This window comes from Vigna umbellata, chromosome 8 (genome assembly GCF_029865625.1).
Source record: "Vigna umbellata cultivar VRB3 chromosome 8, Vumbellata_1.0, whole genome shotgun sequence".
NCBI classification, from domain to species: Eukaryota; Viridiplantae; Streptophyta; class Magnoliopsida; order Fabales; family Fabaceae; genus Vigna; species Vigna umbellata.
This window is the reverse complement of record NC_142172.1, coordinates 43,783,594-43,799,715: the sequence shown is the minus strand read 5'-3', so window position 1 is coordinate 43,799,715 and position 16,122 is coordinate 43,783,594. Positions and strand designations below refer to the sequence as shown.

Sequence of the window (16,122 nt, the reverse complement as noted above, 5' to 3'; positions counted from 1 at the left end):
CCCTGTAACTTTTCGAATTCTCTGACCCAGTCAGCACCTGCAATAAATTGGCAGGGTATATGCCGCGGTTGTGCAGAGAACCGCGGCATATACTCTGTTATTTAATTTTTTATTCATACGTGGCGTCAAAGGCAATGGTTGACTGGGGTATATGCCGCGGTTCCCATTAGAACCGCGGCATATAGGTTCGTTTTATTTACAAAACTGCCACCGCGCACCATTATGCTGCGGTTTTCGTTGAACCGTGACATAATGTGCGCTGTAAAAACCCGATTTTTACTAGTGAGAATAAAGGTAAAATCCTTTATTTTTTGTTTTTTATTCATTTAGAAAATTTAATTAGATCTCTAATTTTTATTTTGTTCAATTAAGTTATCTAGATTTTAAATATGATCCTTAGGTCATTCCTATTATATTAACAGTCGTTATGTCACGTTTGTGGTATTTTTAATTTTTTATTTTTTTATTTTTTAGGCAAAATTTCTATCACGTGTAATGTCAATGTTGCATGAGAATGTTTTGTATTCAATTTAATTCGTATATTTAAAATTTTGACTAAATTCAGCTACAATCTTTTTAAAATAGACCAAATTGTTCTCCTCTAAAATGGATCAAATTAGTAACTAAATCTAATTATCATTTATATATACATGTTAAACAGTTTTTCAAATTTATAGATTAAATCACTTTACCTAAAAATTGAAATTAATTTTACTTTAAACTAAATTTTAAAAAATACTTATTTTAAACTTGTAGCTTTTTTTAAATATTAAAAATTTAAATATAAAACAAAAAATCTTAATATTTTAAATAATTTAAAAAAATGTATTTTTCTCTGTTAGCTTTTTTAAAAATTTAATGTGACAGATAAATTTACATCTTCAACTTAATATATAATAATTTTAAAATAGGGATTCCTTTATTGAAATTAAACACGTAAAAAATAAAATTAATTTGAATATTTAAGTGGAGTGATTCAGTTTATTTTTTTTATAAAAAATGAAGAAAATAAAAATATTATAAATTAACACGTAAGAGATATGAACATGTGAATCCTTGTTGAAAATTTAAAAAAACTAAATAAAAAGTAGGAATTTAATTAAATTTTTCAAACGAATTAGAACACCAAAAAATGATTTTAACTTTAAAATAATGTTAATAATTTTGGTATCAGTAACTTCGGAAGAAGTTTTTTAAAACTAAAGATAATAAAGACTTATTAATCACAATGTTTTCAAACAGTTAAACAAATTAACTTATTATCTATTAAAAAAATATTAAATCAAATTAATTCTTATAATTTAATAAATAATTTTATATCATTAAAAAACTTAAAAATAATTTTTAAATAAAATTAAAATATATTTTAACATAAATTATTTTATTATTAAATAAAAAGACATAAAATTTTTATGTTTGTTATAGATTTCAAGTCTCTCTAACACTTATAGAAAAAAAGAACTTTTGTAGTGATTTTATTTTAGTGGTGTATTAAAACCGATAGAAAAATTTTAATTTTTAGAAATTTACTGATTGACATTTTATTATTTATTTATAATTTATGATTTTTAAATCATTAAATATTTAAATTGCATATTTTACTGCAACTTATTATTTTTCTGTTTTGCCCTATTTAGCTCAAGTTGTGATTTTCAAAGAGCAGTTAGACAATAAAATACTCTGTTATTCCAGTTTACTTTCAAACCACCTTTTAGTATTTAGAAACACTGTCTCTTAAGCATAGTCTCTATTTTTAATTAAGTGTATGACAAATCAATAAAATTTTGTGTGTTTTTCTATTGGTAAAATGGTATCAGTGACAAAATTTTATAAGTTTGAGTCAATATATAGAAGGTTTTTTACAAACAATATAATCCGTGTTTAAAGTATGTTACTCATTTCACTACTTATTAAATGACCTGACTTAATTTTAGAAGTTTTAATTGAATCTATCAGTGACCAACTACAATAGCATGGGCTTAAATGTATACGGGTCAATATTGACGAAGAGTGGTGATGATTATATTGTTTAATAAAAGTATAACTGGTCGTTTTTTAAGGGAGATTATTTTGATAGTAAAATATTATCAATTTTTGTAAGGGTGAAAACTTTGGAGACAAATCCATTGTTTCTAAATTCTAAATTGTAAAATAATTTTCCTTGTTGTATAGTTTATGTAGTATGGGTTGGAGTATCTAAGAATTTTCATGTTTATATATATATATAGATAGATAGATAAACAAAGAATTTTACGAATAATATAATCAATATTTTAAAAAATATATTAATGATATATAGTCCTCCATTAGCTTAAGTAACAAGCATAATTTTATTACGAATTTGGTTGTGGTTAGAAACAAATAATTCTTTTAGGTGTCCATGGTTTTGGGGGCAAGCACATGATTCTCTTAGTGGGTTTTAAAAAAACCGTTTTATATATACACAAATGAACTTCACGGGATAATTAGGATAACATGTTTCCATGTATTTTTGTTTCATATCATCAACTTCCTCTCATATAGCTGCTAAAGGGAAGAAGTTAATGTTATTAATGATTAAGAAAGGTATATTTATTATTTATCTTTTGTTTATACATATAAGGTGAAAGTGATAAACTCGAAAACATTAATTACTTGTGAAAATTGAATTTTAATTTTTTTATATAAAATTAATAACAAAATTATACTTAATTCAAATATATTATTTTGATTATCAAAAATTATTATTTTTTATTGTCACTATCTTAGCAACTATATATATCAAAACAATTTATTAACATGTTAGTTATAGACTATTTCAGACATGAGATTAAGGTGAACTTGTTATTGTATTGCGAATATTTTCAAAGTCTGAGATTACTTATAAAAGACACTCTAATGTTTATAAGTAATGCAACTAGGAATCTCATGGAGAGTTTGATTCTGGTTTAGGATGAACGCTGACGGCATGCCTTACACATGTAAGTCGAACGAGAAGTGGTGTTTCCAGAGACGAGTGAATAACGCGTAAAAACCTAACAACAATTGGAAACGACTGTTAATACCCCCTAGGTTGAGGAGTAAAAGGAGGAATTCGTTCGAGGAGGGGCTAGTGTCTGATTAACTATTGAGGCAATAGCTTACTAAGGCGATGATGAGTAGTTGGTCCGAGAGGATGATTAGCCACACTGGGATTAAGACACGACCCAGACTCCTATGGGAGATAGCAGTGGGGAATTTTCCGCAATGGACGAAAGCCTGACGTAATAATGACAGTTCTAACCGTTAATAGGTATTGAATGTCATCTTCTACCTCTTTATCTTAAAATTGTATTGATAAATTTTAGAATGAGTTTCATATTATTGACGAATTGATCATGATCCAATGGATAATAATTATGATTTGATGTTAATTAATTAACGTTAAATATAATTATTTTGTAAAACGATCATTAGTATGATCCTAGGATGGTCATCCTAATCGTCTTGTGACACTTTTAGCTGTCTAATACAATTACCAAATAGTAAACTTCTCTTTAACCTCATTAGAAAAATCAAGGTCATGGTTGACTAATAAATGGAAATACTTTACTTTTCCTTTAGTGCTTTATTAATTCAATTTAATGATATAAAAGTCTCTATAAGAGGTATTATATGATATAAAAGTCTCTAACTTTACATTACATTATATATGTTTGGTGTCTTGTTTTTTACAAGGGTTGATACCGTTGTAATATTTTAGTATTAATTTAATTTGAAAGAGTAAAAATTTGGTGTCATATATACTTTTTGTCACATATGACAATAAATAGTTAATTTATAACTTGTTTGCTTTAAATTATGACACTTGGTTGCGAGAACCCCAAATTCTAGCAAGAAACCATGCCATTGTGTGTGGTTGAGGAGTCATTTTATGTAGCTATATATACCCATTGTTCCAAAACTAGGAAGGGGAACAAGGGAAGGGAAGGAGTTATTGCATATTAAAAAAAAAAAAGCAACACCAAAAGACAGTAAAACATTTGAAAAACAATAGGAAAAAGTGAAATGGGAAACAAATACGTTGCGTTGTTGTTGGTGTGCCTTGTGGTGGGTGTATGTGTTGAGGCATTCCCTTGGGGTGATGAAGAACGAAAAGAATGCGCGAGATTGTGTGTGGAAAGTTGCATATTTCCTGCCAAATTCTGCAATTGGTGGTGCACAGCAGGCTGCGAAAAACCATTTATTGGTTAGTTAATTTCTACCATATACGTGGATAAGCTTATTTTAAAAATAATAAAATTTAGGAAAATGACACTTAAACAACCATTTTTGACAACATTTAGACACGCGCACACGTGTCATAATCTGAGTGGTCCATTTTCATTTAATTTTTCCAACTGGACCACTCAGATTTTGACACGTGTGCGCGTGTCTAAATGTTGTCAAAAATGGTTGTTCAAGTATCATTTTCCTAAAATTTAATACATACGTGTATATTAAAAATTTTATAATTTTTTAAAAATACAATATATATAATTGTTATGTGAATATAAATTAAAATTAAATGTATTAAATATTTTCAAAATAGAAACTTATAACTTATTATTATTATTATAAAAATGTTACTATTTTATATATTATATATTTTATTAATAAATATCGATATAATATTTTAAAATATCATATACATATAAGATATATTGAAGTATTTATTTATCATAAGTTAATTTGCTTCCAAGTAATAATATTCTTACAGTACCGAATATTCCAAACCTATTTCCTTTTATAATATTGATATATCGTTGTCATAATTAATGACTTCTAACTTACTAACTTCACGTAATTAATTTGAAAAATATTTGTGTTGTATACTATATATGGAATGCAGCTTGGAGCTACATATTTGTTTGTTTAGGTAGAGACATGCATTTGACCAATAATTTAATTTTGTTTTTTTTTTTGCTGAAAAATAATAATATAAAAGCTAGCATGGACGATGATGCATCAAAAAAGTATCCTGTACCAACAGAAGCAAGTTACAAGGCTTATCAGGCTGCACATCCTGAAGAAAGTTCCAAGACTGAGTAGACCAAGATGGAAACAAAAGACGAACATAATTGGTAGAATGCAATCGAGAAGATGGATTGTTTTTGCCAAGGTTTTTGTGTTAGAGTACCTCAAAAGCTTCCCTCATCAAAATAAATTATTACCATTCTATGCCTTTACATTACTTTGCTATATAATGTACAATTTTAATTTTATTGACTTTCTAATTTCGTTTCATTTTACATTGACCATATTTTTTACTTCTATATTAATATCAGTCCATTTTAAAAAATACTTTTAAGTTTTCAGTAATAAAACTAGAGATGAGTGGGATGAATAGGTTTCATTATCTAATCTTCATCCACATTTTGTACTTCTATATTAATATCAGTTACAGATAATTTTAACATTCACTTTTAACGACAACATTTTTTATAATTCCAAATCCTTGTACAAACGTGCTACAGTAGTAAAACGAGTAGATAAAATTATATATATATATATATATATATATATATATATATATATATATAATATATATATTGTTAGTAGAAAATAAATTAAAGTTAATGTAATAGTTTTTGTTTAATTAATAACATGATAGACTACATGTGCCTTGAAAGTATTTTAGGATTGTTACAATTTCATTAACTTCTTCCTTTTTTTATCAATATTATTTCTTTAAACAATTATTTTTAAAAGATAATCATAATGTTAATATTAATAATAATAGATTTTTAGCTATAGACTAGTATTTGTGATTCAATTTAAATAAATTACTGATATTATATATAATAAAAATGATAATTTAAATGTTTTTTTAAAGTAAAGATACAAATTTGTGAAGACATGAATCCTAGTAATTTTAATGATAAAATAATTTTTAACTATTAGTCTAAAATTTTATGATTTAATAAAAATAATAATCGTGGTTATAATCAATAACATCAAAGCTAATATTTAAAAATAAAAAACATTGAAATTTTAAGTTATATTTAATATATAAATTACAATTTTAATTATTTTGTAATTCATTTTACAAACTTCAATTATCTTTTTTCTTTAAAAAATCTCTTGCAACTTATTTCTATTTTTCTTTTAAAGTTCTAATTTCTTTTTCATCTTTTCTCCAATAAAAACTCATTTTATGGAAGAAAATAAAATTTGGACCGATTTAAATCTAAATCGATTAATTTTTTCTTACAGTTAGTTTTCTTTTTCCTATATATATATATATATATATATATATATATATATATATATATATATATATATATATAAGATATTATGTTGAAATGTTTGGTGAATTGTTGTTATCGGGGAATGTAATGTTCAAATGAAATTGAAGTTTGAGATTCCTTTTGAGGTTATAAACAAAATTTTGATGTTATGAATTATAAAAGAGACGGTGTTTGTTTATTGTTGAAATTATTATGAAATGTTTTGGATTGATCTCGTTAATTGTAGAATTTTTTACAATTTTGCATATATTTGTATCCAATGTATTTTCGTTCAAGTAAAAATAAAACGAAGACATTTGCTATTTGGAGTTTCCAGGCTTGAGAGACGATTTTAGTTCAATCAAGAGATTTATTATTCAAGTGAGAGAAAGGTAGATAAAATATGTTATTTTTAGGTACAAACAAGGAGTTTCTGTTTATAATTTTGTTAAGAAAATTATGATATATATTCTGTGATATATTTCATGTTAAAAGAATAATGAAACACCTTCCTATTAAAATGAGTTGTAATCCGCGAGTCAACTTAGTTCATTATAGGGTTGAGTCAGATTAGATTTGAAAAAAATATAATTTTTTATATGAGTTAGTTTTTAACTCGACTTACTTAGAATCCGGTTTATCCTTACTCGGGTTGAACCCATGGTGAGTCAGGGTTGACTCACCAATCCACCTAATTTAATTTAATAATTTATTATTTTGTATTTCAATATTATTAGTTAACATTTTTTTATTATATTGTAGATGAGATAAAAACAAAGATATTTCAAGAAAGAAAAATATTGTAGATTTATCTATTCAAAACTATGATATTAGAAATGGATAAGTGATAAAAATTATTAATATTACAAACTTATTTGTTTGGCTTTTGTGCTTGTTTTTAAATTACATTTGGATTATGATATTTTTATTTTATTTTGAATGGTCTTTATAGTTTAATATTATTTTAAAATAAAATTTATTTAAATTTAAATTAAAAAAAGTAAAATTTATTTAAATTTAAATTAAAAAATTATAATTTTTTTATTTTAAAAGAATTTTATAATTAAATGAATCAGTGAGCTAACCTTGTATCCGGTTCCGTTTGTATCCGATCGAACCGGTTATACAAATGTATATTTGGAATGCTGTGAGATACGATTGTATATGTAAATACCTAATGCTGTATTATGATCTTTTTTAGGTGTGTTTTGCAGGCTTGTTGTCCTTTGTAATTGTATTGCTCCTTGTAGATGTTATTGTTGTATGTGAATGAATTATTATAGATGAAACTCATTACAGAAATGATATATATGTATGTGATTAAGTAATTTTAAATTCATGTGAATAAAATAATAATTGTATTGAGATTTATATTTATTATATTACTTTATCCTTATTTACGTGGATTTGATCATAATGATATTAAAGTAAGTTTCTCTACATATAATAATAATAAAAGTAATTGGATTGGCACAAGTAAAAAGGGTGAACAGCCGATAAAATTCCAAAACAAATATTTTTTTTTTCTTTTTTCTTACTGCTTAGAAACTTTCTCTACATAATTTTTTTAATATATATACATTTAATTAATTAATATTTTTTTCTTTTCTTATTAATTTTTTTACTATTGTTTTCATTTTACTTAGTCAAAATATTTCATAAAAACTAAATTTTTTTCTCCATGTTCAGACTTTATCAAATTTATGAAATTGAAATATGTACAAAACAGTTTAAATTTAATCAAAAGATAAAATGTAAGATTTTCTAACTTTTATTTTTAAAACAAGGATAAAATAACCATTATAGTTATTTTTTAAAAAAATAGGAATGATTTTCAATCACTTTATTTGGTATTTGGTAGGAGATTGAGGGAGATGGAGAAAGGGAGAAAGGTGGTGAGAGATGAAAAGAGAAAAAAAAGGAAAAACAGTCAAGGTAAAATAAAACAAAATTAAAAATTCATACATAACTGATATTAATATAGAAGTACAAAATATGGTCAAAGGTAAAAAAACAAAATTAGAAACTAAAACAAAAAATATTAGATTATAGCAAAGTAATGTAAAAGTATTACGAAGATGCTATAGAATGCTAATAATTAATTTAGGACTATGAAATGTTAACAACTATTTTTAACAAATTTTTGAAAAAAAAAATTGTTTAAGAACATTTTCCAATAATTTATTTTGATCCAATAGTTTATTTTGATAAGGGAAGCTTTTGGGCTACACATTCGAATCTAACATGAAAACCTTGGCAAACACAGTCTTTTGTTTCCATTTTGTTCTACATCTCAGTCTTGGAAGAACTTTCTTCAGGATGTGCAGCCTTATAAGCCTTGTAACTTGTTTCGGTTGGAACAGGATACTTCTTTGTTACATCCACAATTAGGCTGTCTTCTATATATTTGTTTTTCCAGCGAAACATAAAATAAAATTAGGAGTCAATAGATATCTGAACCTAAAGAAAGAAAAAAGCATATAGCATGTTATAGAAGTGATTAATATTGAATATGAAGTGGAAGAAAATGAACTAACCCCAAAGTATTGGGTTTTCGCAGCGGCCTCCGCACCACCATTTGCAGAATGAGGCGGGGAACATGCAAGCACGGTTACAATAACTGTTGCAGTCGTTTCGTTTTTCCTCATATGTCATTGCCCCAACAGATACACCCATCAGAAGGCACACCACCAACAATGCGACGCATTTCTCTCCCATTTCACTTTTGTTTTCTTTTACTGGTTATTGCTAATGCTGCTTTGTTTGTTATTCTTCCTTCCCTAGTTCCATGCCCTAGTTTTCTAGCAATGATGGCCGTACATATATAGCTGGATAAATCACTCCTCAACCGCAAATTATCTCATGCTTTATTGCTAAATTTTGGGATCTTCCTATTCAGTGTCATTATTAATGTTATTCCAAACGAACTATATCTTTACTAGTTTTTATTTTTTCAACCGTCTAAATAATGGTCTCCAAAACTGAAAGCAAGATAAGGTTCTGACATAACCGATAAAGAATGTGTCATTGTAACAAGGAAAAGCAAAACCTATTTTTATGCAAATAATTAGCAAATATATATTTTCTTTGTATTAACATTATGACACTTAATAGCAAGATCCCAAAATTTAGTAAATAACCATGACACGATATGCGGTTTAGGAGTCATTTATCCAGCTATATATGTGCCCATCATAATTAGAAAACTAGGGCATGGAACTAGGGAAGGAGGAATTATTAACAAACCACCATTGCCAACAACCAGTAAAAGAAAACAAAGGAATAAGTAAGAAGGTGAGATGGGAGACAAATACATTGCATTGTTGTTGGTTTGCCATGTAGTCGTTGCATGTGTTAAAGCTGAGACCTTTGAAGAAAAACGCAGAGGCTGCTACAATTATTGCACTGAAGCTTGCATTTACCCTCGATCTTTCTGCAAGTGGTGGTGTAATGGTCGCTGCAAAAACCCAGCACTATGCGGTAATTTAATTTTTATGGATATCGTATCTCTCTTCCCGTACCTGATTTTTGGATGTTAACACGTGCAGTTTCATTTTCATCTCATTGTTTTATGACTATGCAACGTTCAAGAGGTTAAGTCTGCCTATATCTTAAACATTTCGCATTATTGTTAAAAGTAAAATCATACACGTCATGATCATTCCTAAAAGTTATACACGCATGTTCTGATTTTGTCATCATAGTTAGGATTTCCATATTTCACTCTTCCAAATATCATGTAACTTACTTTTGTCAATAATTTTTATAATATTTTTTCTCACTTTCATTACTTCAGGTTTTGAATTTTCCACAGAATGATTTCATTTTGTTTGATTGAGTTGATTTGAATTTAAATAAAAAATCAAGTTTCAGATTTGAATGTGCCTGTGGGTGTTTTCTTCATAAAGAAACTTGATAAATTTAGGCTCTCTAATTTAATTGAAATATCTTTGTATGTTGTAGACAGCTTAGTAGAAGATAATGGACCAAAAGAATATCCTGTACCAACAGAAGAAGACTACAACAACTATATCTCGACCCCACCCACATCCCCATCACCTAAGAAGAATGAGGTGCATCCTAAATTGGTGGCAGAAGACGAGCCTAAGTTGGAAGCAGAGGACGAGCCAAACCATGATTTGTAGAATGCAACGGAGTCCATAGAGGGTGTTTTCCAATTGCACATGTAGCTTAAAAGGTTTTCTGATCAAAATAGATGTATATATTTATAATGAAATTAACATTAGCATAGATTGTATTGTCATTTCATTGTTTTTCATTTCATTACATATTTATGAGTCATCTTTGTTTTTCATTTCATTATATATTTATCAGTTAAGTCAATATCTAGTTTTAACAAGACGTTTTATGTTAATAAATACATTCTTAGATCGGGAGCATTATAGTCGCTTCAAATTAGTAAATACAACATAATGCTAAATTTATTTATTCTTAATACAAAAGCGGTGCTCAAGTTATTACATACTTTCGTCACTCGGTATGAACTGCTGCACCGTAGAGTTTAGTTGATGGCCATGTTTAGTGGAGAGCGCCCAATATTGAAGACAAAGGAATATGATTCTCCTCCTTCTGCTGAGGCTGCGCAGCCACAAAATATGATTCTCTCTTCTTTTTTATTAGCTTCTCCACATCCTCACCACTCCCCGGAAACGCAACCTCGAACACTTGTCGTGGTATCTCGCTAATCACATTGTCTTTCTCACCTTCAATTTTTCAATTTTCCAATCGCGCATTACAAATTGTAAACAAACAACCCCATAAAACAAACAATAGCAGTATATTCAAATTGATATATATATATATATATATATATATATATATATATATATATATATATATATATATATATATATATACATAGATATACCTGCAAGGAAGTTCCTCTGGTTATTCTCAGCATTGATACCGAAAGCAAAGAAATTTAGATTGGAGGTAGCGTTGATGGCAACTGGATAAGCTGCTGGGATTACAAATACATCGTCTTTAGACAACTCAGCTGTATACCTCTGCACTTCTTGCCGCTTCTGTTGTTGTTGTTCTGTTAGGCCAACAAGTTCAATGTTTGCTTCTCCCTCATTAACCACTAGTATGACTATGGCCTTAGAATTGTAGTGTGGCAGAAGAAGACCTCCCTATATATGGTAACCAAGAAAACACACAAAAAAATATATCATTCTCAACAGAACTCAACTTGTCCAGTTTTGTTAGTCAATAAGGTTTTTGCGCTTACCTTGTTGATATCCACATAATTGAGGAAGATATTTAACTCCTGAAGATGGGGATTGTTTTCTGGGGTGATCTCAAAAAACGCGCCAAGCTTGCTGGAATAGATTGGGTGGGAGCTTCTCAAGTCAAACGGTTTATATTCGAAGGAATTGATTTTCATTGAACTGGATTCGGCTTTTCTACTCAGTTCCCGAATCTTTTCATTTGACAGTTCCACAATCACTCCCTCTTGCTGCCTCTGCCGCATTCTCTCCTCTCCAAACAGAACCTTGCTTATATCCTCGAATTTGCTCTATAAAATTAAGCAAATATATATAATGGTAATATTTATAGTGTGACATTTACACAAACCAGAAAGTGGGAATTTAATTAGATGATTCCTTGATTACGTACATCGAAGGAGGCCTCTAAAATATCCTCGCTGAACCCTTGCAGGTAGGACTGTTGTTCTTGGGTGCTAGATAGGAAGAAATTCTAGAGAGAAAGGAAAAGTATTGATCTTCACGTTTGGAAACAGATTAAAAGAAGAAATGATTGATTAGGTTATAAAGAAAAGAAAATACCTCAAATTTGCCAGGTTTGTTAACGGGTATGGCGAGTTTAATTACTCTGAGATTTTTGTTTCTCTCTGGGTTAACCAAATAGAAAGTGGTCCCCGCAGGAATTATTTGGGCATAACCAGGGTCAAGGTAGTAGGGATCTCTGTTGTCGGGTTCCACCAAGTTAATTAAGGCTCTCCCTGTAATTAGAAAATTGATTACCATTATTTATACAAGAAGCAAGAGACGGAATTTAATCGGTTGTATTAAGTAATTACTCACCGCTAAGGACAACGAGGAGGAAATCAGCATTTGCATGGTGAGGGAGAAGAAGGGTGTGTGGTCTGGACTTGAACTCCACAACACGGTAGTCTCGAAGGTTCTGAAGCTGTGTGGAGCTTCGTTGGTCAAAGCTCTGAAGGACACGGATGTGACCGTGTTGGTTCTTGAAAAGAGTATGGAATCTATTCGAGCTGAAGTGAAAAGGTATGTTCTGTGTTTGTGAGTCTGAGTTTGGGAAACCTCGATCTTCTTCTACCTCTTCCCATTTCTCCTTCTTCTCACGTCTGCGGTATTTCTCTCCCTTCTCTCTCTCCTTCTCCTTCTCCCTCTCTCTCATTTCTACCTCCTTCTCCCTCTCTCTCATTTCTTTCTCCTTCTCCCTCTCCCTCATTACTTCCTCCTTCTCCATCTCCCTCTGCCTCACCCTCTCCCTCTCTTCCGGATCTTCACGACGTTGCCGTCCTTTCCATTGTTCTTCTTCACGCTCATGCTCGTGTGATGGGTGGGGCTCAGGAATCACTCTTTCCTCTTCTTTCTCCCCACGCTCAGAAACGTGCTTGCAACGAAGCTGACATTTTTGCACCCTGGACGCATCTTTCTCGCTCTCGCATGTCTGCACACATTTGCTCCGACTCGGCTTATCCGTTAATGAGACAGAAACTGATGCTAGGAAAACTATTCCCAGCACCAGGAACAAAGGAAACTGTGATCTCATCGCAGTAATATATGTAGCAACCGCTTAAATTGTTGCACTCGCTTTCATTGATGAGAACACGGAGTTAAGTTACGGGTATTTATAGTTATTCAATAGAAGAATTTCTTGATTAGCTTGCGTACACATTTTGCCACGGGATCGGTTGCGGGTTGACGTGTGTCCAATTGAGCAGAGTTGAGCTGGCAGAAGAAAATACAGGTTTTGGGGTTTGTTCACGTTGGCTTGAACTTATAAACATAGTAAGAGAAGTTTGTTGGTTACTGAGAATGATTTACTCACCTTAAAATATTGAAAAAAAGGTGTATGAGTGGAATCGTAATCTTGGATGATGAGTCATTAGAACGGGAATGGTGAACAGCTACGTGTTGTTGTGCATGGCATTTGGGTGCAGTCCTTTTGGATATATATGGATTAGGATACCTTGAACAGCTGGTGGATAAAGAAAAGAAAGTGAAGGTGACAATGGAGGAGATATACACTATACATGATAAGAACATATTGCTGTCATCAAACTTAGTATATTTCAAAGAAAACTCACATATGTCCTAAACATACACACCAAATTAAAAAACGAAAAATAATAAATGTAGCAAATAATATAATAAATACTACAAAGTATCTAGATTAGTTATTATAACAAAATATATTTTTAATTTACTCTTGAATATTAAAAATATTACAAGTATTACTAAGTTGATTTTTTTAATTACTTAAATAACACATAGTTATCACCATTTGATGTATTAAATGATTTGTTTGTTTTAAGTTCTTTAAGGTGTACTTACAGGCACATTAAAAAAATTTATGTATGTATTAAACGGTATTATTAAAGTAGAAGGTAGAAGGTTTATGTATGTATTAACCATTGCATAGTTCAGACTTCTTTTTTATGTTGGAGTAACTATTCTTCTTACAATAGTTTTGGAAATTTTTGGTGACATCTTCAAATATATGATGGCACCATAGAAATCTCACATAATTTTCTTATCTTAAAAACATGAAGTGTTTGAAGAAATCATGGTCAATATTGTTTTTATTTTAGTTTTGGATGTACGTCATCTTATGTCTGGATTACCTGGTTCTCTTTATAATATATAGACGGTGTATTTTTGTTTTGTGCTTCTATTTTTTTTTTCTGTGTCTACATTTATAAAAATATTGAAACATTTTCAAAATACTCTATAATTAATATATTTGTATTGTTGATAAAAAATTAAAGTAGAAGATTTGTGTTATCATTATTAATTATTAAGTTTAATCATTTATATAGTTACTATTTTTTGGTGATTTTTTTAAGTTATTTACTCTTTTTTTTTGGATATTTATTTTTAAAATTTGGAAATAATTAGATGTAACGTGTCATCTTGTAGTTAGTACTTTTACTTTTTATATTTAATTTTTTCTAAATTATTTTATATTTTAAAATAAGAAAATATAATTTTATAGCAATTGTATAGGTGTAGAGTAAAACATATAAAAATACAGTCTTATTAGAGTTGTGTAGATGTTATTTAACACCTTTTACAAAATATAAAAATATAGTTTTATTGAAATTATGTAAGTGAAAAATGGAGTGATGTATCATCATCATTAGATATCTATACCTTCATCCAAAAGAAATAGGTTTCAAATATTCTTAATTGTTCTTTTAACTTTTTTTTTTTAAATATGTGTAAAAGATTTTTAATACTTCGTGTTTCAAAAGATTAAAGTTCTTTATTTGAAGTTAATTATTTTGAGTGATTATTAAAATTAACTTCATCTCATGTTGAAGTTGAAGTCCATTGAAACCATCAGTTCCATCTCATGTTTTTCTCAACTGGGAATGAACGGATTGAGTGGATGGAATATAGATGAATGAGTAGTTTTAAATAAAATTGGTGTTTTGTCTGTGAAACTGGAAACATATTTAAATAGAAAAGTAATATATCAAGTTGGAAATACTTTTTGTTCTTGTTTCTCTTATTCTCTTTGGTGTACTGTGGTTTGATTCGTAGAGCAAGTGGACTCATGAGCTTCCTCTCTTTTCTGCATTCTACCTGTTTGTGATAAGGTCTAAATGATATCAAATTGCGAGGGACTCCATAAAGCAACAAGTTTCAAGTTTTCTTCTAGAAGACCTCTTCATTATTGGCATTCTATACAACCCTTTCTTTATCTAAACTAATTTCAAATTCCTACATTTGTCTAACTATGCTTCACTTTTTTTTCTAATCATGCTTCACTCTTTTTATTCTATTTATCTACCAATCTTTTTTGTCATTCTATTTATCTACCAATCTTTTTTGTCTAACCATGCTTCACTCTTTTCACTCACTCTTTTCACTCTATTTATCTACCAACGGTAGGCATATTTCTTAAAACCAATTTCAAATAAATAAATCCTTGTTCTTTTTTAAAAATATAATTAATTAATATTGGATAATCTTGATTTAAGGGAGGAAACACTTGTTTTGGAAGATATTTACCTGTTTTGTGGGCAGATTTTATCAATATTAAATATTCATGGGGACAAAATTGAGATGAGCAAAAACTTAATATCATGAGCAATTAAATGGTGGAAAGAAAAGTACTGGAAGTACTACAAAATTAATGAATTAAAATGAAAGCAAATAAATGACTAAAAATTAAATTACCACCAAAAGGGGCATGCATGAATTTAAATAAAACAGTGAATTACTGAGAAGTAAATGAAATGTTAAGAACAGGGTATGAACTTAAATGGATAAATAAATTAGATAGTGAGAAAGGCAAATGAATTCAATTAAACAACTTTGAAAATATAAATGAAAAGTTGGAAGCCAATGGTTTAAAAAAATAAAGTGTTCAAGAATTTGTCCCATGTAGGCATTTTTAAGTTTCAGTGATTATCTTCCAACTAAAACATAATAAAAATTAGTATTTGTAGAAATAAAATTTAATTTTTAATAACTAGCTCATGGTTTCTATAAATTATAATTGTTAATAACTGGCCTCATCATTAATGGTTGCTATATTTTTATTTTTAACAATGAACTTTCAATTTTAATGTGTATCATTTAGACTTTATCACAAACAGATAGAATGCAGAAAACAGATGAAACTCAGTCCGCTTGTTCCAATACAAATCAAA

General features: G+C 28.8%; 1 protein-coding gene across 1 annotated transcript; it reads right to left on the bottom strand.

The window, feature by feature from the left end:
• Nucleotides 1-10,643: 10,643 nt before the first annotated feature.
• Nucleotides 10,644-13,076, bottom strand: LOC124836507 (beta-conglycinin beta subunit 1-like). Its single transcript, XM_047311678.2, has 6 exons — nt 12,296-13,076; nt 12,038-12,213; nt 11,868-11,948; nt 11,479-11,766; nt 11,116-11,380; nt 10,644-10,951 (listed from the first exon to the last, which is right to left on the bottom strand). Exons 1-6 carry the CDS (start codon nt 13,008-13,010, stop codon nt 10,767-10,769), a joined length of 1,710 nt encoding a protein of 569 aa, XP_047167634.1. The 5' UTR covers nt 13,011-13,076; the 3' UTR covers nt 10,644-10,766.
• Between the last annotated feature and the right edge of the window lie 3,046 nt (nt 13,077-16,122).

Coding starts and splice junctions, on each gene's coding strand:
- LOC124836507 (XM_047311678.2), bottom strand. CDS start 13,010: ATGAGATCACAGTTTCCTTTGTTCCTGGTGCTGGGAATAGTTTTCCTA. Junction 11,767..11,867: donor TTTTAGAGGCCTCCTTCGAT/GTACGTAATCAA, acceptor TTAATTTTATAG/AGCAAATTCGAGGATATAAG. Junction 11,381..11,478: donor ATTATGTGGATATCAACAAG/GTAAGCGCAAAA, acceptor TACCATATATAG/GGAGGTCTTCTTCTGCCACA.